Genomic DNA, 25022 nt, shown 5'->3' with positions numbered 1-25022 from the left:
CTTTATCCAAAAAAAAAAAAAAAAAAAAAAAAAACCACCTTAATGTCACTAAATAGTAAAGCTATATGGAAATGCCTCATTTTATAGAGGTTATTGTATTTCAGTCTGACAGAAATACAATAATCCATGGACTCGTAATATTCTGATTAGAAAAGCAACATAATAAATCACTCTATTCCCCTCCTTACTATTTATTCAAAGTATCAGAACCACTAGCGTTTCATATGTTTTTTTCTTATTTATTTGTCAGTAACTTGTCATAGCTAAGAGGATATTGAGGTTCTAAACTGAGTAGTAAAATACCTAGTGGTAAGCCTGGGTCTGTTGCATCTTTGCTGTAACAAACACCATTATGTTATAGTTAAATTATAATGGGGAGTGCAGTACAGACTCAAACTTGTACAGCAGTTTGCTCAGCAGTTTAACTAGAATCCTGTAAAAACTTGCTTATTGATTTTGTTTTTAAGTGAATTTCTCTTAAAATTGTTTTCAGCTTATATAATTACAGAATTTGACACTTAAAACTATATTTTATATAGCTTTTTGATTCTAAGTGGATATGAATAAAGTATTCTTTTGATGTAGTTTGAAGTATGTTACTTTTAAAGGTCATCTGTAGTTTACCTGCTTCTCTGAAGAAAGCTGCATGTGCTTTTATTGTGGATTTCCAGAAATGCTTCCTTTTTTTTTTTTTTATCTGTTCTTCATTATATTTTGGCTTTTTGTGTAAGCTGTTCTTGTTGGCGCTGAAAGCACCAAAATAGTATAGCTCTAGTACACTGTTAAAAGTAATTGATTTGCATTACACAGGAAAGGCATATAAACAATTCTGTACAATAAATACAGAACTGTACCGGGGATTGCTAATTATTATCAGTTAAAACGGGAAACCTGTGTGTCAGACCTAGGTTCTTCGTGTATTTTATTTTTCATTTTATTTTTTAAATCTAGAAGTGTATGATCATTCAGTTAGCTGTCATAGTTTTCATCATAACTTCATGCAGAAATCGTCTTCTAATTTATTAAAACTTCAGTAAGATGCCAAAAAGAGCTTTAGAAAAGGTTTTTATCTGGAGCCCCACAGTTCACTTTAAAATATATATTTAGGCATTAAAATAAAAGTGAACCAACTTGGAGAAGTGCTGAGTAACTTAGCTTTATGGTGTGAATAAACTGCAGGTGCCAGCCACCTTGGAAGTCATATAATGCAGACTTAAAGGCAAAAAGCCAATAGCTTTAAATTAGGCAGCCTTTTCATGCTCAGTTTCTGTCTTTTCCTTTTGTGTTAATAATGGGTTATAGAAAAGGCATAAAATGCATCTTTAGTTTCTTAGTAAGAATTGTACCTAAACAGGGTTTTGTTAGTAGGTAGCATTGAGTAGAGTAAGCTTGTTCAAAGTTTGTATTAATGTAGGACTATCAACATGTATTTTTTCTAGGCTAAATAAGGTTGCACTATTTAATTTCAGTCATAAGGTAATAAACCTATCCTTGTGACATTTTTCATCTGCTAATATTGTTTGGGTTTAATCAGATGTTTCAAAACCATGCCGACATGAGCACCTGATATTTATTAAGAGCTATTTTATCTAGTGATCATAGAAAATCAAAATCAGTATTCACTTCATAAATTGATGCTGTAGGTACACATCCTGTGCTCCACCTGGAGATGAGATTTCAGTGGCTTTAAACTTCTGTTTTATAACTGGTGTGTTTTTTTTTTTTTTAATGCTGTTTTAATATAAAACAACCAATACAATATTCTACCCTTTTGGAGACAGTCCAGGTAATCACAAATTTATCAAAGGAAATGTGCACTGTGTGTTACGATAAGCAAATCTTTAGTTCATCTCAGAAGATCCCAAACGTTCTTGTTATACAATAGGCCTCTGGGAATGGGGTGGGACTGAGGCAAGTTCTTTCAGATCAGTGCTCCAGGGAACTGCTTAGATAGACTAGGTGGAATACTTGATTTTTATTTTATTTTGATTTATTTTTTAACACAAAAACCTTCTGTTTTTTACTGTGAAAAGAGTAACCATTGGGTTGTCTCCCATAACTTTGGGAGCTCAGGGGTTGTTTTGGCAGGACAGTCATTACCTATATGACTTTCTCTGTTTGGCATGCTTCTTCATATTGGAGCTCTTGCAGGTGGCCCATCTAGATGAAGACTACTGATGCTGGGTAGCTTGCACTCTGATCTTGCACCGGCTTTGTGATAAAACTTGAATCTTGATAAATCTGGATACATTACTTTCATCTGGGTTAATTCAACTCCGACAATATCAAAAGTAAAAGTTAATAAGTTCTTCGTGATTAACTTTTGGCAGAACTAACTTCTGATAATGGAGTAGTTGGGTATTGAGAAGTTTAGGGTACTAGCAATATAAGCTAGAACTGCTTACCATCAAAGGTTTTAAATGTTAAATTATTTTAAAGCTGAAGTTGTCTTGCTACCTCTGCTTTTCAGAGTAATGAATGATAATACGTGAAAAGATGCTTTTAGTGTGCTTCTGTGGTGGATGGGCATTCTTGCAGTGCTCACTTTGTTTGTAGAATGGGACCTTGCTCAAAGTTTTCTTGGTTGTAGGGCAGTATTCTGAAAAGCTGTCTTTCAGCTTTCTGTTTATCAACAATCTTGTTTTGCATTTTCTTTAAAATATTTTGCTTAGGGGGATTTAGTAGCATTTTCACACCTGTGAGCTGTAGTACTTGGAAGGATGTTTCATCTTTGAATGCTTCAGATAGCCTTGAAAGGAATTGTTTGGCAGTGCTCGAATATTTGAGACTTTCCTGCAAGTGTATGGCTTAAATTAAAAAAAGAACATGGGAAATCAGTAAACTGATTTCTTTTCTTCAAGAACTCTGATCTCTTAACAGTAAATAGCAGAGAATTTTATCAACTGAAGTGTTTATCCAAATCATTAGATGTTGTAAGTAATAATTGTTTCTTATATTTCAAACAGGTATATTTATAAATGGTGAAAGGGCTTATAAAGTACCTATAATGTGCAGCCAAGCATTTATGCAGTACATCTGATATCCTTCAAGTTCACGAGAAGTTGAGATTGTTAGATTTTTTTTTTTTAATGTTGCAAAATGAAATTTTCATTTCTGTTGGAGTTGGTTAAATGTACGAAACTGTTGACAGTAAATTGCCATTTAGTCCAGATCCACCTCTGCTTTTGTTTGCACGTAGAAATGCTGCCAAAGCAAACAACAGCTTATTACGCTACTAACTTCATTCAAATCACAGCTGGTGACATTCCTGGTTAGGATTCAACTAGTGGTGTTTTGAACACAGGGCTTTGCTAACTGTTTGGAAAAATCATGATGCTTCTAATGGGATCAGACTTGCATTCCTAATATAAAATGGGGCATTTGCTTTGTTTTGTATGCTACATAGGTGCAATTTTTTTTTTGTCAAGTGTAATAGAAAAGAACTTTATTGATTTGTTATAAGGTGGTATAATCTGGTAGCTGAGAAACAATTGGCCTATAGGCTAGTATATAGATCCCTTCTGTTTTCTTTTGATTTTCTCAGTTGATGAGACGTATTTGCATTCTCAAACTCCCGTGCTTCAGTTACTCTAACTTCAGTTAGTGAAGTAGCATGCATGGGTTGCTCAACCAGCGATGTGTGTAGTCCTGTTTCAAACAGGAAGAGTGCTCTATTCGCTGATTCCCTACTCTTGAACACCACACAGGCTTCCTTCATGTGAGGAGCTAGCATTTTCTTAACAGCAGGGTGCAGAAGGCATTCCCTTTCAGTCTCCAGGGGTAACTCCAAGCATTTCCTAATCTAAGTGGGAAGCTCTTGGTTGACTTCGTTTCTCTCTCTAGTCTCATTGAAAAGAGTAGGAGATGGAAGAGAAAGAATGTATCTGCTGAACTTCCTTCATTTGCTTTTTACAAATGGATTGGTACCAGTTTTTGTAAGTTATGCTGTTTTTATAGAAGTGTCTATATGCAATAAGAAAAAATGGTAGTTGTTCTTTTAAAAGGACAGTTTCTCAATCCATGTTTGCTTTATAACGAGTAGTTGGATATTTTTCCACATTAAGATTGATCCAATAGCTCAAGGACTTGTCTCCCCAACTTCTCTCTGTAGCTGGTTTCCTTTAGTTAAAGCAATCTACCTCTTGATCCCTAGAGTAGAAATTAATGCCATTACAAAGACGTCCTTACAGTGTACTGCAGATGCTAACTCAAATATTGGAAAGAGTTGAGGTGCAGCAGTAAAAAAAAAAAAAAAAAAACATCAACACAGGCTTATTTTATTTACCCATTTGAACAGGCACCTCAGCACTGTTAATTACCATCTTCTCATTGAATGTATCAGGTTGATGTATCTGTTTTTATCAGTGTAGGTGGACCTAGCATTTTGCAGAGACAAAAGATCAGGAGCAAAATCTTGCATGTGTTGACAATTCACATTTGCCTGAAGGTGTGTGTCTGTACCAGCTTCTCGCAATGAAATGTGCTAGCTGTGACTGCTCCAGGAAATTCTGTAAAACTTGGCACCAGGTAATACTGTATTTGTGCAGGTGGTTGTGCCTGGAGAGCATCCCTTAGCTGGTTTTTGCCTTGGATGTAGGTTCATGAAAGGTGTCTGGAGCACATTGCCAGTTTTTTCCTCTATCAGACATGGTAAAATCGAGGTAAAGCAAAGTTTTTCATATTTCTGTATATTTGGCTAACATCAAGCTTAAAGTACACAAGGAAAGCAACAGTTGAGGAAAACAAAGTATTAGATTTGTTACAAAATCAGAATGGTCAACAAAACAGTAAAATAAAAGGTCATCTTGGCAATAGAATTCCTTTTTAATGACTGTTGCCTTTCACCTATAATGTGGTGTTTTAGTCTGGAATCTGAAGTTCAGTGAACTGTGGTGTCTGTCAAGTGACTGCTTGCTTACCAGTTGTTTTTATAGGTTTTAGCCTCTCAAATATACTTATATGACTTATATTCACCTCTTCTCAGCACAGGAAAAGTGATCAGGCCTTAAGAGGTTGTTAGCACTTGGAATGTTTCCAGGAATAATGGGTTTTACTTCCCCACTCCCTTTCTGACAGGAACAGTATTAGCAGTTCATTCAACACGATTCTCTTGGCCTTGTGCTATTTCACACGTTACATACACATCATTAAAAAGTGGTACTTAAATCAACTCTGATCCTAGCTTTTCTGTACATAGGTGGTTCTCTACTGAGAGCACAGGTGATGTGCTCATCATGTAGGTTGCTCTTAAGTAATACAGTGCTCAAAATCTACCTCATATTCTGTCAATTCCTGCTGCTGTTGTTGGCTGGAATGATTCTGCTTTGGTTTTGGTGTTGGCTGTTAAGCTCCTCTTATGAAGACTCACTGGAGCACAATGTAATAGAGGAAGAGGATGGGTTCCCCTTCTTGGAAAGCTTCCTGAGCATGGTCAGGGGAAGAGAAACTGCACTATGGCAAGCGAGAGTTGCAACAAGGTGCTGGGAACTTGTCTTCAGCTGGAGAGCATGAGAAATTGCAGTGAGAATTGGGAACAGAGAGCTGATCCTCAGGAGAGGCTGAAAGAGCCTTCTTCAGTGTCAGAGGAGTTGAGCTGTTTCATTTCATTTAATTTTTTTCTGTCAGTAGAATCAGAAAGTACTTGTTTAAGGCATGATTGGTTTCTCTAAACAATGAATTAACAGTGAAATTGCTGGCTTATGGGAGTCTTTCAGTTACCAAGCAGATAAAATGCTCAAGTCCATCTATACTGATGTCACTGAAGGAATGCTTGAAGTAAGAGGATTATTTGAAGGTTCTACCATAGGAATAGAAATTTTTGCTTCTTCTGATTGTGAAATAGAAACCTGAAAAATAGCATTTATTTTTGGATAAATACCAAGTTATAAGGTGTTAAGTAGACCTTCACAAAAAGTAATCCATAAGAGAACAGAAAAACTAAGTCTTTAAGATTCAATGTGCATATTACTTCAGAAGAAAAGAACAAAAAAAAACCCACCAACATTTAATGCAAAGTTTTATTATCAGTGTTTATGATTGCTTTGTACCTATCTGCCTTAAGGGGGCAAAGCCCAGTGTTGTGTTTTTCTGTTTTCCAGAATTCTAACTCTAAAACGTTTTGTTTTTTGACAGGCCGGTTGGAATGCCAAAAATGGAAAAAGTTTACCTACATAACCCTAGCTCAGAAGAAACAATTACATTAGTATCAATATCTGCTACAACATCGCATTTTCATGCGTCATTTTTTCAAAATAGGGTAAGCTATTCTGCTTTTTCCAATTCTTTTTTTTTTCCTGAAAGTGAACTTGATTCCTGCTTGCCTTGCTGCTTCTTTAACAGAGCTGCTTATTGCTACTTATTGCAATAATTACATACCTTAAAGCGTTTAAGATGCATTGGTTCTTGATCTCAAAACTGTTACCAAGCAAATTTGACCTGAGTGTGGAAACGCATGCAAACCCTAGTAGAAGAGAAGAAATAATATATTTTATAGGAGTGCTGTCAGAGGTGGAAGTATATGCTGTCACAGAGAGTTTAACAGCAGACATCCCTTGTTGCTGAAGTGACGATTAAATGTACTGTACCTGAGAACATGTAGAGGAACATGCTGCTCTTAGAGTCTTTGTGAAAATTGTAGGTCCAGTGAAGTGCCATTAGCCTGAAGCAGTCACCCTAATGCAGCTGTAACTACTACAGTCATGTCACAGGAACTTGCAAGTTGAAAAGCTTGGTATCAGTAGGGTTAACTCTTAACCATGTTAATGTCAGACATAGTCATCTAGTTTCAGTTTTGTATGTAGGGCCTGTGGTTTAGCAGGTTCCATAAAGTTCAGTTGTAATTGCCATTCTCCAATGTTCTCTAAACTCAGTCCAAAATATTTCTGTGCAAGACTGAATTCTGAATTTACAGTTCAGCTTAAAAATACGGTTAAATATAATTTTGCACTAGACATTAGTTGTAAAATACTGTTTTGTTTTCTTTATTACATGCTTTTTCTCCTAATCTTTAACAGGCTTTCTAAGTTCAGTGTTCAATAAAGAACACATGGAAATCTTCTGTAGCATAAAATTTTTTATTCATGTGCAAGGTGCAATGATCTCAAACGGTTTTGTTCTTTTTTTTTTTTTTTTTTCAGAAAATTCTTCCAGGAGGCAATACGTCCTTCGATGTAGTTTTCCTCGCAAGAGTAGTGGGAAATGTAGAGAATACTTTATTTATTAACACTTCTAACCATGGGGTATTTACTTATCAGGTAAGAGAAGTAGAGAACATTCCTTCAGAAAAAAAGTTGTAAAGTGTGATTCAGCCTCCACTGTATCTATTACCGTGTATTTAACTGCCCAAGGATATTTGCTCAACAATATTTTTCAGCCCAGTTGAAGATGTTTCCTTCCCAGCTGCTTGTTGTAATGCAATACCACAGCAAATATCTGTAGGGCGGTACTGTTAAGCCAGATCGCTGGAATTATATAGGATTTTAAATCCTTCCAACAGCTTTTTTTTTGTGTGTTATTTGAGCAGTTAATTGCAGTGATCTAGCTCATTCTTCTGCTCTGTGTTCATCTGATATAATGACAAGACAATTTTATTCATTAAGCTGGCAAAACAGAAATCTATTCACTTGAAATTCAAAAAGATAAACCATGCAGATGAAAGAGTTTGAAAAATGAGAGAAATCCTGCTGTTGAAAGATAAGTCTTACATGGCAAAATTCAGAAAACTACAGGAACAACCCTTCCCATATGGGTAGTTTGTTCCATGTTGGTATCATTAAAGGATATTTCACGTCTTTTTAACCTTTAGTTGCTATCTATTTCAGAGTATCAGAAACAAATGTGGTATTTTGACTTCCTGTGTTCTAAATATGTCAGTGTAAGTAAATAGTAGCTATGAGAGGTACTTGTTCGCTGTAAACGAAACAAGTTTTATTTCAGTGCTTTAGCATGATGCTGATTTTAAGTGTTCGGTTAGAAGTATGTTATAAAATTCATTTAAAAGAGGTAGATTACTAAAGTCGGCATTTATAAGAGGTGCTACGACAATTGCATGCAGCTACTGAAGCTTGTTTTTTCTTTTTCTGAACCAGGTGTTTGGCATTGGAGTACCGAACCCCTATCGTTTGCGCCCCTTTATTGGGGCACGAGTTCCTGTAAATAGCAGTTTTTCTCCTATAATAAATATACATAACCCTCACAGTGAGCCTTTGCAGGTGAGCCTAAGAGCAGGAAACGCTCATTTATACTCACAATATTAGACTGTACTTTTGTGGTATTGCTTAAAATTCTTTGAACTGTAAAGCTACTTGCGGGTATTTAAAATTTTATAGGTTATATAAATGTTTCTCTGTTTAAATGTAAATCAGTTCTAGAAATTATAGGTTATGTTCGTGGATCTCCTTAGTTCGATGGATTGAGTTTTTACTATAAAATTCCCATTTTAAAAATGGTTGTAATTACTGCAAGACAAAGAATTAAACTTCACTGGTAATTGAGAAAAATAATGAAACAAAGTAAAATAGATCTTGTGTTTTCAATCCAGGCATATCTCTTAGCTCCCTTTTGCTTGTTTTGCATTGATATAAGGAGGTGGTTGTTGTGGTCATCCATGTTTTGTCACTATTTTATTAGTGATGAGCTTTATCATTAATCAACGAATAAAGAATGTTCTCTTGATCTGAGAAATACTGCCAGAAAGGTTCACCGGTGACACGAATACAACAAAATGAATTTCTCTCTAGACTTTGCTGCAAAGTACAATATAGTACTATTATAAACTAAAAAAGGGGAGATTTAGATTAGATGTTAGGAGGAAATTTTTCACTCAGTATGGTGAGGCACTGGCATAGGTTGCCCAGAGAAGCTGTGGGTGCCCCAGCCCTGGAAGTGCTCAGGGCCAGGTTAGATGGGGTTTTAAGCAACCTGATTTAGTGGCTGGCATTCCTGGCTATGTCAGGGGGGTTGGAATTAGATGATCTTTAACATTCCTTCCAACCCAAGCCATTCTATGATTTATAATTCCTTATAGTACAGTGTGTCTTTACAGTGTAGCAATGGCAAGAGTTGTTGTATTAAGCAGGATAAATGTCTGAAATGTCTGAACCTAACCAAACAAGTAAATGAATAATCTGCTGATGAAGTTGTGCTTCTGTTCAGTAAATGATCTACAAACTGTAAAAGGCTACAGACAACAGATGAAGTGTAGCAGTAGCTTTATCATAGTTGAAAGGGAACTTATGAGAAACTGCGATGGTCAAATAGTTGCTAATGCCAAACATTGCACATTATAATATCTGATTGCTAAAACAGGCTCCCTTTAACACTGAGTGTTAATATTTTCCTGTTGTCCACCCTAGGTGGTAGAAATGTATTCCAGTGGAGGTGATCTCCATTTAGAGCTTCCAACAGGTCAACAAGGAGGTACAAGGAAACTATGGGTGAGTAGTAATGTCTTGCAGCATCTATTACAGGTGTTTGAGGAGGTTTTATTTTGATACACTGTTAGGATTTGTTTGTTTTTACCAACTTTGTTTGTTGTCACGTAATTGTTAAAAGTAGCCTGTGAAAAGTGAAACAATAACATAGTCTATTAATTGCACAGTAATAGGAATTGAAGGAAGAATTACAAGAATAATACGTAATACACAAATTACAAGAATAATTGAAGGAAGAATTACAAGAAGTCATCTGCATTAAGCTCTTTTTTCAAATGAGAGGATTAATTACACCCACTTGAACATACAGGGCAATGTAGTCCTTCCTATGGCTTGTGAGCTGGATCTAGCCCACAGGAAAAATGCCAAATATGGAGAAAACACACTTGTTTTTTTTTTTTTTTTTTTTTTTTAACTGAGGAAGTCCTTCCAGTAAATCGCTAGGAATATTTACATGGGTTGAAAAATCAGCTGGATGAACTTAAGGAAGAAGAACCTATTGAGGACTATTAAATAAAACGAATTGTGTCCAGCAACAATAAATCCCTGAATCATGAGTCAAAATTGTCCAGACACTGTTCTGCAGGATATTCTTCTTTGCATGCCATGCAGTTACTCTATTCTACATATTTGCTGCTGGAGACAGAATAATGGGTTGGATGGACACTTGGTCTGGCCTGTTAAAACTATTTTGTTGCATTCTTTGCTTAATGTAGTTTTGAAGTAGCACATACTGATATCCTCAAGTCAAATAAATTTTGGAAGCATACTGAAGGTGAAGTTCGGCTTTGTGCTGTATATCAGAAACTTGGCAACAACCAACTGGAGATGAAACCTATATTCCTCTGTGATTAAAGTTACGCTTTTTTTGACATCTGTTTTTTGTCTGAAAGTCATTGGCCTCCAAAACTTGTCTCTTCCTCAAGTGTATCATTATAGTTACTGACTGTTATATCTGTTGTAATGAGTAAGGCCAGGATATTTACAAGTAAGTCAAGAAGAAAGATTACAAAAATTAATTCCTGACTTTTCTGGAGGATGTCTATGATAATGGCAGCATTTTAATTTTAGATGCAGAAAATACAAACAAGTGAGTAGGCATTGCAGATTGCAAGTATTTTAAAAATTTAGTGGAAGGATCAAACAAAAGCTGGGAGTTACAAGTAAACATTAATTTTTTATTTTTTTTTTAAATCCTAATATTTTGACACAGTTTCAGTCAAATGACATTGCTTGTAAAGATCACTGACAAAAGATAAGGGGAATGTTGAATTCTGTAGTCGTCATTAAGTAGGTAACTAACATACCAGTTTGGTGGTTAGGACCACTAGTGAAAGCACAGAAAACTTTAAAATGCCTGCTGTATTTCTACTTCTGTTTCTTGAGCGAGTGTCTTTTTCAGCTTCCCCAGGCCAGGTTGCCAGTTAAAACAAGTGTTGGCACGCATGTGGAAGCTACCAGTGTATTGCATAGAAAGACAGATTAGTACTATTCGGCGTTAATCCCCTTGCTGTCATATCAACCATTGGTGTTTCAAAAAAGTTTGCATCGCTTATGTCAAGAGCTGCATTGCAGTAAGAAAAAGCCACAAAGTAGAAGAAATGATTTGAAATATGATGCTGATAGTTTGATATATGGGTGTGCATTGTTGTATCAAATTGCATTGATGCCAAATGCTTCAGTGACTGGACAGAGCAGTCCATATATGCAGGGGTGTTTTTGTGATAACTGTTTAAAGGTACTTCAGGGATCTGACAAACCTTGGATTGCTGGTTACGCGTGTGAAAGAGTCAAATCACACCCTTGGAAGTGTTAATAAACTGCTGCATTATGTTAAGTCTCTGAATAAGTGTGAAACAACTTGAGAGCTAGACTGGTCTGTATAATTTTTAGTTTAAGGCCTCATCAAATAGTAGTAGTTAGATGTACTTACTTTGATATTTGACACCTCCAAAGAATACATCTACAGTCATTATGCCATGCAAAATATGGCTTGACCTCCTCAATGGATTGATAATGAGTTTGTACTACAGAAAGCACAGAAGGGATGTGTAAGACAATCAGCACCCATATGAATTGTGTCCAGTTTCCTTTATCAAAAACATAAAAGAAAAAAGCTGTCAGCTGAAGAAAGATCAGATGGTGCAAAGGCTACTCATCAAAATTTTCTACTATATTTATTTGCATTTGAAGTGGAGGGAGCTTCAAATTTGAAATCAAGGTTTTCATCTTCTATTGGAAAAAAAATTGAGCTTTCTAGCCCTTCCGTAACATGGAGAGGAACAGCATGCAGTGTTAGTGTTTCAACTCCACAAGGTTCTGGCTACTTGCAATTCTAAACTATTTTAATTTGAGTTTAGCTAGATGGTTTTGACATGTGTTTCTATATGTGTATGAAACCGTGTATGCCTCGTGTCTGCTTTAGAGAAAAAACAGAATGTGTAAAAGCAACGTTTGATGTTACTGTTCTCAAAAACATTTTTGTCACTGGATTTTTCTTATTGATAGGTTCTGTCAATTTATTTAATCTACTGTCCTTTTGCCAGAGTTTTAATAAGTAGAACTTAAACCAATGGGGCATGAAAGTCCTCTTGTTTTAACTATTTTTAATCAGTGTCATGTTAAATGAAAGAACTCTCCTAACTAAGTGTAATGGTTACTTTAAAGACATACAGCCTATCTCTTGCTGCTATTACAGCTTTTTCTCTTAATACAATTATACTTAAGTTGTATTCTTTTGGTGTGGGAGCAATTTTTGTAATTACTATGCTCACAGATGTGCTTTGAATATTTTATTAGGAAATTCCTCCCTATGAAACAAAAGGAGTGATGAGAGCCAGCTTTTCATCAAGAGAAGCAGATAATCATACAGCATTCATTAGAATAAAAACAAATGCATCAGACAGCACGGAATTTATCATTCTCCCTGTTGAGGTAGAGGTTACAACAGGTTTGTAGAAAAGCATTTTTGAAGTTATTCAGCTTAATTAATTTGTAAGACATTTTTTTAAAGTTAACTTTTTTTTTCTTAAAGCACCAGGAATCTATTCATCAACAGAAATGCTAGATTTTGGTACACTACGAACACAAGGTAAAACTGTACTTCATCACTTAACAGTATTTGTAAAGAGGGAGGAGAGAAAAAAAGATGGGTTATCTTTGTACTATTCAGGATTCATTGTGGTGTGATACTGTGTTTTTCTTTAAGAGACAGTTTCAAAAATAGGATAATACCATTTCAACTGTGCACAAATGTATTCACCTTCGAGTGCACTTGAGATGAGTACAAGCAAACAGCAGTCTGCACATCCAGTTATGAGTCTAATAATGACCTTAGTTTTACACAGTTACACATGATGTTGTCTGAAAACTGCTGTCAGTTTACTTTGTGAACTTTTTTTTTTTTGAAAGATTGCTTTATATCTGCATAAGTTTTAACTTTCAGACACAGGGAACACTAAAGGTGTATGAACTTGACTACATTTGTTTATGATTTGATCTTTTTTGGTGCAAATGTGTAAACAGCACTTTTAAATTTTTTTTACATCGTAAGTTAATATTTAGTGAAATCAGAAAAATTGTATGTGTATGACAGAAAATAGTAAAAACTGAAGCTATCTTTTGAAGCTGTAAAAGGGCTTGCCACTACTCATGAAAAATAGTCCATTTATATCACTTAAAAAAAAAAAAAACACAACACTGCAAGGTAGCCTCTGAAGTACTTTTCCATGCAGCTTAGTTAACATGTAAAGTTTAAATAAGATTAGTCTATGTTGAACATGGGTGCATCTGGCAAAATCATTCATTTTAGTGTTTTTAGCCAGCTCATCTCTTAATGAGTTAGAAATAAGAACGGTTAACTGAAGCATGTAATACCTGCTATATACAAAAATACAGTTTTAAAGTGTGTCAGGTTCTTGGTGCTAGCAATTTTGACTACTGGCTGTGCTATCATGTTAATCTCACTTTTAAACACTGAACAACAGTGGATTTACATGAGGAATTAGTTAGTGCAGATGACTTTGTATAAGGTTTTCATGTTAATATAGCCTAATAGCCAGGTATGTTTTTTGTTCTTTAACAGATCTGCCAAAAATTTTAAATCTGCATTTATTAAATTCAGGAACAAAAGATGTGCCAATTACAGTAAGTTTTATTTCCTTTCAATTTGAAACTTTCTACTTGGATTTACTTCCTCTCCTAAACACTGATAATTTCCAGTTTCATCATATGGTGTTCAGAATTAGAAGCTAGGTGATGTGTGATTTAAAATATAACTTACTAGTAGGACTAGAAATAATGTGTATGCATGGTAAAATTAATTTGCTTCATAGCCTTCTTTCAACAGCATATAATAGGTTGTGTCTACAATACCGTAGCCTATTGAAGCTTTTCTGCTTGTGAGTAGTAACTCAGCTCAGCATGTGAGAGATTAACTGAGACTCTATGAGAGTGTATAAAGTGATGGTCCAACGTAATCTTTTAAGATAAGCAAAGAGTAGCTTTCAGAAGCAGACTGTGAAATGGCCCTTGTTTTCTTAAGTCCATCTCTCTTGTAGCTTAAAATAAGAAAAAGTCCTGAGAACACTCTAGAGCCCTTTCCAGTGAGATCACTGCAGCTGCATATGAAGTACAGACAGTTTCAGAATTCCAGTTTTGGGATTTTCTGCTTTCTGTTTTTATTACAGAATTTTGGCTGTGTTCTCATGGTCCACCCTCATTCATTCATGCCTTTCTCCCGTGCAATTTTGTGTCCTCTATTTTTCTCAGTTATTCTTTTCCTCCTGTCTTCCTTGTTCTCCAGATTTATTTGTATGGTTAGCTATATCTTGTCCTGGTGCATTTCAAAGGATGTTGAAGTGTTGAAAAGAAACCAAAGGAGCCAGAAGAATGACTGAAGGAGTGGCAAAGGTTTCTTACTGAGCTCTTGGAGAGCATTACTGTGTTTTTGAAGCTTATAGCTATAACTGTAGGGAATGATATTTTAATGGTAGAGGTCTAACAGAAACATAAAACAGGATACAGGACATTAAGGTGAGACAAATTTACAGTAGAAACAGGACACCCGTTTAGTAACCAGGATAGCTTTCCACTGAAGTGATAGTCAATTGCAATGCTTACTAAGTTATTTTTCACTGGTAATTTTCAAGTCAAGACAAATTCATAGTATAGTACAAAGAGAATTTAATTAATGGAAGTCCTGCTCTTTGTTACATTAGTGAGGCTTAGATGATCCTATATGGTCCCTTGTAGCCTTGTAAGCTGTGAACCACCCTCCAATGGAGTGTGGTAATATGTTCTAATTGAAAAGTTTGTCTTTGTTTTCCTCTAAAAAGATCTCTGTATAATTCTTACAATCAGAGGATTGGTGAATTCATTAAGCAGCTTTTACAGCGATGTATGCTGTCTGATATCATGCCCGTGTTTATAGATTTGCCATGTTTTTCGTAACGTGGCTAACATAACTTGCGAGTGCAACACAAATAACTTTATATTCAAGTCACCAGTATCGCTTCTGATATCTGATAACTTAAAACCTAAATCATACTTCTCCAGAGAAAAATAAATAAATCTACACTTTTTAAAACTATAGTCTTAGGGCTATTGACTGTAGGCCATTCTACAGGTCATGACAGATATTTTTTTTTTTCTGGATGAATTACTCTGTTACAGTGTATCAAAGGGGTGAATTTGGAGATCTTGAAGGGCTTTAGGACTTAATTTTGTGATGATAAAGTTACCTCATTTAAGTACAAATATGATGCATTTTTGGTGTTGCATATGGCACATCCAAGTCGACTGTTCTTCTCATTAAGGTACAACTTTGTTGTGAAGTTTGTGAACTGTGTAACCTTCCTAGTAGTTAAAGCACTGTGTGAACTTTCACTGCTGTGCCAATCAAATAGTTTCAAAAAGGTAAGAGTAAAGCATTTTTGGAAAGAACCTGGCAAATGGTTTATTTCTAGGAAGGCTTAAATGGATTTCTGGCCCTTTAGAGCTAGAGTTTAAAAGCTGTGAGGCAGAGTTCTGTCACAGATTTCATCTTAATGTCAGAAGAAAAGGCCAGGGCTATATTTAGCATATATTTAATCTGGCTGCTGGAGGAACTAAATATCTTCAGGTCATCTGTATGAGAGACTGCTAGTAGTGTTGCCAGAGTTGTAGTTCTGCCTTTAAGTACTTAGTCATGCTGTGTTCCAACAATTTGGTTAAGGAAAATAATAGTGAGTCACTTGACTTTCTTTTTTGAGTTCTAGAACTCTTTATAAGAACTTCCTTATTTGCATTTTTTAGAGTTTTCTATGTTATTAAGGAGCGTCATGCTCATTTCATGTATGAACTGTTGTCATGCTGCAACAATTAAGCCATGCTGTCAAAAGTCTAATAAATCTAGACGGTTGATCATGTGAATTTTTCCCTTCTCTGGAACAAAAAATTTATGTTCCTTTGAGGCAGTTTAAGGCAATTTGATTGCTAAAAGCAAAGGCCCATTTTAAAGTTCCAGCTGCTGATCATGTTCACGCATAAAGCAGCAGGAACTTGAGGACAGCTGTTAGCTGTATATTGAAGCTGTGTTCTATCAGTTCGATAATAAAAGTGCTTCTATAGGAAAGTATTTACTTTCATCACAAATACTTGGATAGGTTTTTTATTGCTCTTACCAACCTTTGAGGAATAGTTTACTTCAGAGATATGTTTTCAGTCTGTTTGCTTGAGTGCATGCATCTCAAAGTAATCAAGGGAAAGTTACCTCAAAGATTAAAATCTAGTAGTTCAGCACATGGCAAATCTGGATGGCTGCCTTATGGTTCTGTTTCCATTTCCTGTGGAAGTTAAGTCATGTCCCCGTTTAAACTGAAGGCCAGGTTATTACTGACAAAATAATTGTCTGTGAAAGTGAATAAAACAGCACAGAGGTTGTTCTGATACTAAAGGAACCACCCTTAGAGTGCTGCCTGCATCTACAGCCCTTTTTCCTCTTGCACCGGAGTGGTCTTGTTTTGACTATCTGTAAGACAAATTGTATGGCCTGCTCAGTCTTTAGAGCAATATGGTAGGTGGATGAGGCAAAACTATGTTTGGGAGCTTGCTGACAGGTAAACAGTATGATGAACACGTTTCAGCTCATACTCTTCTTTGTCTTACTAGAATGGGTATACCCCAGAGCCCTTAAACCTTATAAATTTCCCCCAGTAACTGCCAGCACTTACACAAATATTCCCCCATATTTCATGTTATCCAGAAAGTTTAAGGTCCACATTTTCCACTGTTATGCTAGATATTGAATGTATTTTCATAAAACAGGGTCTTGAAGCTCAGCTGGGGCACTTCATGAAAGGACCATATGTTGATGAAGCACGTGTATTTGAAATAATTTTTCTGTGCAGAAGTTGATTGGAGATTTTCTGAGAAAATTGGTGGTATTAGATTCTCAGTGGAACTTTTTTTGCATGTTTTCTCATGAGCTGTTGTTTAGGAGTCCATATTTGATGGTTCGTAAGGCACATCTCAGGAAACAAGTTCTGCTTGGGCTTTATATGAAATGGGGTAAAATTTTGAGGAAAAAAAGTTGGAAGGATTATTAAGGAAGTTTGTTTTTCCCTTAGTTGTTGTAGTGTTGTATTTCTGTTCATAGTATCATAGAATCACAGAATGGTTTGGGTTAGAAGGGACCTTAAAGATCACCCAGTTCCACCCCTCTGCCATGGGCAGGGACACCTCCCACCAGACCAGGTTGCCCAAAGCCCCATCCAGCCTGGCCTTGAACACCTCCAGGGATGGGGCAGCCACAGCTTCTCTGGGCAACCTATGCCAGGGCCTCACCACTCTCTGAGTGAAGAAATTCCTCCTTATATCTAATCTAAATCTACCCTCTTTTGTAGCATGTAGTCAAGCAGCAAGAAAGAAATGTGGCTGATAAAGTTAAGAATTTTTTGACAAAACAGTGCTAAATTACTTCCTTAACTAAATTCGTTAGCTGTGGATATTTTGAGTAAATCCACCTAGGTTTGTTATATTTGTGACTTTATGAAATAAACCTCTGAAACTAGTCATTTTTCTGACAACAGGCTATTCTTTTGAGTATCTTCTATTTGATTTGCCAAATGAAATCAGCATCCTTTTAAACTTTAATAACTCAAAAACAGCCATTTGTATGAAAAAAGCTGCTATAAAATGGTTATCCTTTCAGCCATGCAAAAATTATGAACTTGACCGCGACTTCCATTTTGTCTGCTTTTAAGTTTTTTTTAAATATACCTCAAGATCTCAGTTTTGTAATATGGATTTCATTAAAAAGAAATTGTGATATTTATAAATCAACTCATGACAAGAGGTATCAAATATCTGCACTGTGCGTATGCAGGTGGTTGACAAAGGTCAGTGCTATAAATCCAAAATACAAAATCCTCTAATTGAGCAAACAGAGATTATTCATTAGCTACAAGAACAGTGCAGCTTGTTTCCTCTAAGGGTCATGTGTTAGTTATATAATGTAGCAGAAGTTAATTATGTATGCAAAATTTTATGACTTCAATTTACAATTGAGAACAGTTTAACTGGAAGAACTGTAACTGGCATGTAGCACTAGCTTTCTGCCTTTCTCCTCCCTGAGCAAGAAGGGCTCAGCTGCTGATGAAGCAGGTGCTAAACCTCTGCAGCGTAGCATAAGGTAAACCAGCACTCATTTCACTTTCCTTAGTGCAGTGTCTTGTAATTTGCGGTAGCTTAGCAGCTGCTACATGAGCAGCTGAGCTGTTCTTACAGCAGAAGACGACAGCTGGGGAGGAGGAATCATGGCAGCCATCCCAATTTTATGCAAAATAAGAATAAGAGCATTTAAGTGCTTTGTGCCCAGTTTCTGTCCATGGAATCTAGATAAAATTTGCTAGCAATCAGCATAGACTCTTCAGATATTGATACTCAAAATCTATAATCCTGCTGCAGCCCAGTTTGCCTTCTCCGTTTAGTTTTAAACAATAATTCTCAGTTACAAAAGGCAATGGTGTAAAATTTTTCTTATAAAGTGAACATCGTCTCAGATTTACAAAACTGTTCTCTGTTCAGATTTTTTTTTTTTTATTTCTGTGGCAGGTTTGCAGACTTAGCATGGGATCTGAGATGAGCTGAATGTATCACCAATAATTACACAAGTCAGCTAACAACTTTGTTAATGAATGAAGCAGAAACAAATAGCCTGTAGCTATTGTACCCTGTGGCATTAAGAATAAAAAATAAATCTTAACTTTAAAATATATATATTTTTCTGTTTCATCTGTGTGTTTCTGGCTATACTGTCACTTTACCCAGTGTTCCCAAGGAGAGTTCTCTTTTGCCCACTTTCCTGAATATTGAGTGATTTTTCAGGACCTGAAAAAAAGTATCTAAAACCTCTTGTAATTGGGCTTTGTTATAGGGAAGACAGACCTGTAGTAACTGTGCAAAAACTATTTGCAGTTGTATCACTTTGAAAGGTACTTGAAGGCTACACAGTGTGTTAACAATGATAAATTTAAAGGTGCTTCATATTTTGATTCTTTTTGCAGAGTGTTAGACCTACACCACAGAATGAAGCTATAACAGTACATTTCAAGCCAGTTACGTTGAAAGCCTCTGAAAGTAAATATACCAAAGTTGCAAGTATTAGCTTTGATGGTAAGTACTGCTTCTCTCCTCTTACAACTCATCAAATGCTTCTTATACTTCCTGAAACTTCATGAATTGTTTTCCGGTCCCTTAACAAAATGGTAATTGTTGTTTTGAGGAGGAAATGGAATTTTCCTATCTGGAAAATTTTACCTCTTTACATCTCCTCCAACATTATTTCTGAAGAGTTGTTTCTGAAGTCACAATTGGCTGGTAACTTAGACTGATAACTAACTAATAGCGAGAAGAATGGGGATTTCTAAGCAATCCTATATGTGCGTATATAAAAAATGAACATCAGATTGTATTTAACATAAGTGGTATTCTTATGTTAAGACACCCTTTTTAAAAAAGTATTATTAACCTATTAAAATGCCTGTTTACGTATTTTTGAGAAATCCTAACAAAGACACATTCCTCACAGTAATGTAAATTAAAGGACAGTATATCCCTGAGATTACCCTTCAAGCTTTACAAAGTTTAAAGAAGAATGCAATATACTATTCCACCCTCTCCCCATAAATATTGTAATGCCCACAGAAAAAGGGTTCTGTCACATGCTTGAGCATCTTACTGTGAACACTAGCTTTATTTGTTATCTTGAATTCATATTAAAGAAAAAGGCAGGTGAGGGTGGCAAAACCTCTCACTGTTACCTTTCCTACAAAGATAGATATCTTGATACCGACTTTCATTTACATCTTTATGAAAGAAGTGCTGGTTCATTTCCTTCCTACGTAGTGTGACTGTAAATATTATGCTGACATTTTGTAGAAAGGGACCTCCGTTTTCATTAGAGATTTAAATCAACTGTCAGAATGCTGTTGACCTATTCAGGTGCTACTGTGTTAACTAGTTGGTGCTGTAAGTCTCAGCCTGGATTGCTTAAAAATGGAATTGTATAGATGCAGTAGGAATTGTGTAGATGTAATTTCAGAATTTGTATGCATCAAAAGGATTTGTTTATCACTTTTGTTTATTACTTCAGAGTCTGAATAGCGTACAGTTTATTAGATGAGTTAAATATGCCTTAGCCTAAAAATATTAAATTCTGAAATAGCTGAGCTCTGTAAACCTGAGGTGGTAATATGTCCGAATTTTGCAGCTGCAAGGAATAGTTGTATGAGGACATACTGACTAACACATGGTAGATTTTTGAAAGGATTGTTAGGTGGAAAAAAAGTCCAGTCAAACTGCTCACTGAATTATTTTCAGTGAAGCCGCCTGCTATAAATATTTGCTCTTTCAGCTGTCCTACTACATACAGGGGCTTTAGGGGCTGGAGATTTTTACTAACCAGCATTTGAATCTTGATTATTTTGGTGATGTTGCCATCAGGATAACATTGCTTGTTCTGTGATACTGGAAGAGACCTGTCAGTTTTGTTCTTGGCACTTGTGTGGTCTGGGTTCTTGCATGGATTCTGATTCTATTTCTATTACTGTGTTCTTGGTCCAACGTTCTGCTCGCAGTTCAACTGGTAGTTGTAAATACAGAGCCTAGCCATCGCAAGTTTCTGTTCTGCTGGTGTAGAGGGATATATCCATACTGTAAGTGGGGAATTTGGCTCATCTAGGATCTGAATTACCTTCTGGACATGTTTGTTTATTTGATGAGAACAAGGCTTCCATAAAGTACATAACTGTTGTGGTTTAAACCATCAGGCTCATGGGCTGAGTTTACTAGGACAGAAAATAAAGGGAAAATAATGATTAAAACCAATAATATATATATATACACACACAGAACAAATGATGGTCAATGCAATTGCTAACTATTTGCCAACCAATGCCCAGTCAGTCCTTGAGCTGCTGAGCCCTAGCCAATTCTCTGCAGTTTTTATCGCTGAGCATGTGGTACAGGATATTCCTTCGGTCAGCCTGGGCCAGCTCTCCTGGCTGTGTCCCCTCCCAGTTCCTGCTGTACCCCCAGCCTCCTGGCTGGCAGGGCAGCACGAGAAAGTGAAAAGTCTTTGGCTCTGTGTAAGCACTGCTCTGCAACAACAGAAACATCGAGGGGTTATCAACATTATTCTCATCTTGTATCCAAAACACAGCACCATACCAACTAATAGGAAGAAAATTAACTCTGTCCCAGACAAAACCAGGGCAATACCTTAGCTATGTCAGCTAACTCGTATAAGGGGGATGAATTCAGATCTCTTACTTCCAAGACTCACTCCATGTCAGATGCTTATTGAAACTTCATTAAGATCCATTTTCCTCTTCTGTGGTACTTGGGCTAGTCCTTTGCTTTTATTTTTTCACTCATGCTAATCTACCTTGATGGATGGCTTATATTCTTTTACAGCATCAAAAGCAAAAAAGGCATCACAGTCTTCTGGGAAGATAACTGTTAAAGCAAAAGAGAAGAGCTACTCCAAGCTTGAAATTCCATATCAGGCAGAAGTATTGGATGGGTAAGTTTACAGTTAAACATTGTTCAAAAACTAAACGCTGATATAGAAGGTAAAATCAGCCTTTTTGGGGAGTGAAGGGATGTAAAGAGGTGGTACCTGTGTTTTCTATAACTGGAGCTAATTTAGAACTACAACTACTACTGGTACAAATTTTCTGTTTTTACACAAACAGTTGAGGTAGTCTCAGTAACACACAAACTGGTTTGAAGGCTTGGATTCATAGTGACCTGCATGAGTTGTTTTTCAGAGTAGCTGAAGACTAGATGAGACATTGGAAATTTTCCATATGTATTTTAAAAATACATACATACTTGAAATTTTCATTTTTTTCATACTGTTTTCTTTCAATAGGTACTTAGGATTTGATCATGCTGCTACACTCTTCCACATCCGTGACAGTGCTTCTGAGTCCGTGGAAAGGCCAATCTATTTAACAAACACATTCAATTTTGCAGTCCTTATACATGATGTTGTGTTACCAGAAGAAGCAAAACCGATGTTTAAAGTAAGTCTTGTTTTGGTTGAACATTTTAACCTAGTAGTAAATGTTTAAGCATGCTGCACTTTGTTAAATTTTAACTTTGATCTTCATTCTTCACTGATCTAGGTCCAGAACTTCAGCAAACCTGTCTTAATTCCACCTAATGAATCCAGATATATTTTTACACTTCATTTTATGCCTTCCACATCATCTGTTCATATAGATAACAATATTTTACTTATCACCAATGCTTCTAAATTTCACCTACCTGTCCGAGCATACACAGGATTTTTAGATGTAAGTATTTTCATTTTTTAGCTATTCCAGCATACTTAGAGGCAATCTTCATGTGACTTCCTTTATTCTGCTTCTATGGGAGGATGGCTTTTTTTTTTTTTAATTTCAACAGATTTTAAAGATATGGAAAATGTCACCCACTTCACCAGATCTGTCCTTAAGCAACTTCTGTTATTGCTAAAAATAAAAAAATAATAATAATAAAAAAAATTGTTCCCTCTAGTTATACGTAGAAAATGTATAGTCTTTTGAGGTTATCACAGTATTGCTTCCTACATTTGACTTATTAATTTGTTAATAAGCTTAGTAGAGTTTGAGCATATTTTATATTTAACATATGCTAAAATACCTTTATCAATCTTTCTAGTACTTTGTACTGCCTCCAAAAACTGAGGAACGATTTATAGATTTTGGCATATTGAGTGCAACAGAAGCTACCAGCATTTTATTTGCAGTCATCAACAGCAATCCGATAGAGGTAAGGATGGGTTTATTTTTAGCTTGCCTTTTAAAAATTTTACATTGGTCTTGTTACTGAAACGGTACCTTTTTGTTCTCTTTAAGCTGGCTATAAAAAGTTGGCATATTATAGGGGATGGTTTGGCCATAGAACTCCTAACAACTGAAAAGGGAAACAGAACAACAATAATCGCAAACCACCATGAACTACAAAATGCTACTGCATCTGATCAGTCTTCAGTAAGTAATTCTTTGAATCTATTGCTTAAAGCTAGATTTTGGAGGGGAATAAAAAGGTGCATTTTTTTTTTTTTAATAATGTTAGCAAGGGATACGGAAAATAAGAATTCTTACATAAGAATTATTCAGTAAGATATAGCATGTAAACTTTTTGAAGTTATTAGTAATATATTTCAAGTAATAGTGTTACTTTCAGGTTGGTAAGAATTTGAAAGAGGAATTTCAGAGAGTTATATCTGTAAACTCAGTGATGCTTATAATTAGGGAAGAGTGGAATTTATCAGCACTAGAAATATTTGTGTCTGAATTTTTATTTTTACCACTGTAAGTTGTTTCAATTGGATTTTGATTCAGTTCAAGGAAATAAGTGATGGTTGGATGTGTTTCTTAGTGAAATTTCTTTTTGTTTTTAATGAAATACAATGGATGACTCTCTTTTCTGCCATTTACAGGTGATACTAACATCAGGTTATTATGCTGTGTTTAGAGTAAAATTAATAGCAAAAGAACTTGAAGGAATTCATGATGGAGCTGTACAGATCACAACAGATTATGAGGTATATTTATTGTATTCTCATGGGTGTTGTCCAAATGGAGTGTTTAATTTTTAAGTGTGAATTTTGAAGTGTTGTATTAATGGACAGATTGTAATATCAGGTAGAATCTGAGGCTGAAAGGGACATCTGGAGGTCAAGTTAACTCTGCAGGTTAACTCTTGCAGGGAACTACAGTAATGCTACTCTGTATCTTCCCATAAGGAACAAGAATGACTTATATTAAGCTTTTCATCTGGCTTTCAGAAATTTCCATTTAAGTCTCACCTGATGCTTTACAGTATGGGTTCTTGAGCGTCAAGGCAAGAACCTTCTTACATGAAATACTTATAATTTACTTCTTAGTACATTGTCAGTAACTGAAATTGAGCTATAACTTTGAAGGGATTTTGTCAAAACCCTATGTGAAAATTGCTTTGGAGAAACTGCAGTTTGCTGACAATAGATGAAAACAGATCTTGAACTGAAGTTGGTAAAGGAGAGAAGAACAGCCAGTTAATCCTGAATTTCGTATCCCTTTCCTGTTATTTTTTTTGTAGGAGAGGGTGATTCCAATACGTAATAGAAACTGAGATTTTTGAACTTTCTTTGTGTCCACACGTGTATGTGACTCTCCAGTTTTAGAGCCTGAAGCCTTTTATTTCTTTTCCCTGCAAATCATTCTATTTCTATTTTCAGCTTCAACCATCCCCAGTAAGGATATTATTATTGCTAATTATTATTATTCCACTCTCCCTATTCTAAGTGTACATCAATTTAAGGTCTTATCATGACTTCTAATGTTCTTGGGGAAGTTTCTCTTCCCTTGTAGTAATGCATTTTAAATATGTCATCCTGCTGCTTTTCAAGAGAGTGAGCTCCACTCAGGTGAGACCTGTGTAATGCCCCATTGGAGAGCTTTTATTTTAACTTTGCTTTTGTGTTCCACATAGAACGATGCCAAGTATGACTGAGCAAAGGCGTGCTCCCTGACAGTATGAAATGACTGTTTCAAAAATGTTGAAATCCTGATCTGTGTTTCCATGTTTTAAAGGTGTTTATAGCCTAGGCTGTATTAATTGTAAAATTTCAGGTTTTGCTACTCTATGCAATTTAAAAGTGGAAGAGATGTGTGAAAGCTGAAATTGACATTTTTTCCTCAACTTACCTTTTTTTTTTTCTTCCAGATTTTAACTATACCAGTGAAGGCAGTGATTGCTGTAGGCTCTCTTACTTGCTCCCCCAAACATGTTTTTCTTCCACCTTCTTTTCCGGTAAGATAGGTCACAGCATTAAATACTTATTGTATATTTTTATTTATCTATCTTTTCAAGAGAGATCTCCGTCTTGAATGAGATCTTCTCGTCTTGAATATGTCAAATTACTGGAGAGATTCGTTTTTATTTATGATTCTGTTTGTCACTTTTTCCCCCTCATGTCCCAAGCACGAATTATCCCTATTTCTCCTCTACTGAGCACTTGAATGAGATCTTAGAATACTGTTATGATCCCAAAAC

The 25022-nt window shown here is 35.8% G+C and overlaps 1 protein-coding gene across 1 annotated transcript in view; it reads left to right on the top strand.

Moving 5' to 3' along the window:
* The window catches only part of TMEM131 (transmembrane protein 131), a 97108-nt gene that overhangs the window by 39672 nt on the left and 32414 nt on the right, over positions 1 to 25022 (top strand). Inside the window, exons 5-19 of the mRNA XM_082784885.1 lie at positions 6133 to 6256; positions 7137 to 7253; positions 8088 to 8210; positions 9354 to 9434; positions 12231 to 12381; positions 12466 to 12522; positions 13516 to 13577; positions 18977 to 19085; positions 21387 to 21495; positions 21847 to 22000; positions 22103 to 22273; positions 22641 to 22751; positions 22838 to 22972; positions 23425 to 23529; positions 24693 to 24779. Of these exons, the coding sequence (XP_082641011.1) occupies positions 6133 to 6256; positions 7137 to 7253; positions 8088 to 8210; positions 9354 to 9434; positions 12231 to 12381; positions 12466 to 12522; positions 13516 to 13577; positions 18977 to 19085; positions 21387 to 21495; positions 21847 to 22000; positions 22103 to 22273; positions 22641 to 22751; positions 22838 to 22972; positions 23425 to 23529; positions 24693 to 24779 (1696 nt within the window). The remainder of the gene's footprint in view (positions 1 to 6132; positions 6257 to 7136; positions 7254 to 8087; positions 8211 to 9353; positions 9435 to 12230; positions 12382 to 12465; positions 12523 to 13515; positions 13578 to 18976; positions 19086 to 21386; positions 21496 to 21846; positions 22001 to 22102; positions 22274 to 22640; positions 22752 to 22837; positions 22973 to 23424; positions 23530 to 24692; positions 24780 to 25022) is intronic.

The sequence above is a fragment of the Aythya marila genome (genome assembly GCF_965140915.1).
Source record: "Aythya marila genome assembly, chromosome: 1".
Taxonomy (NCBI): domain Eukaryota; kingdom Metazoa; phylum Chordata; class Aves; order Anseriformes; family Anatidae; genus Aythya; species Aythya marila.
This window is presented reverse-complemented; position numbering and strand designations above follow the sequence as displayed.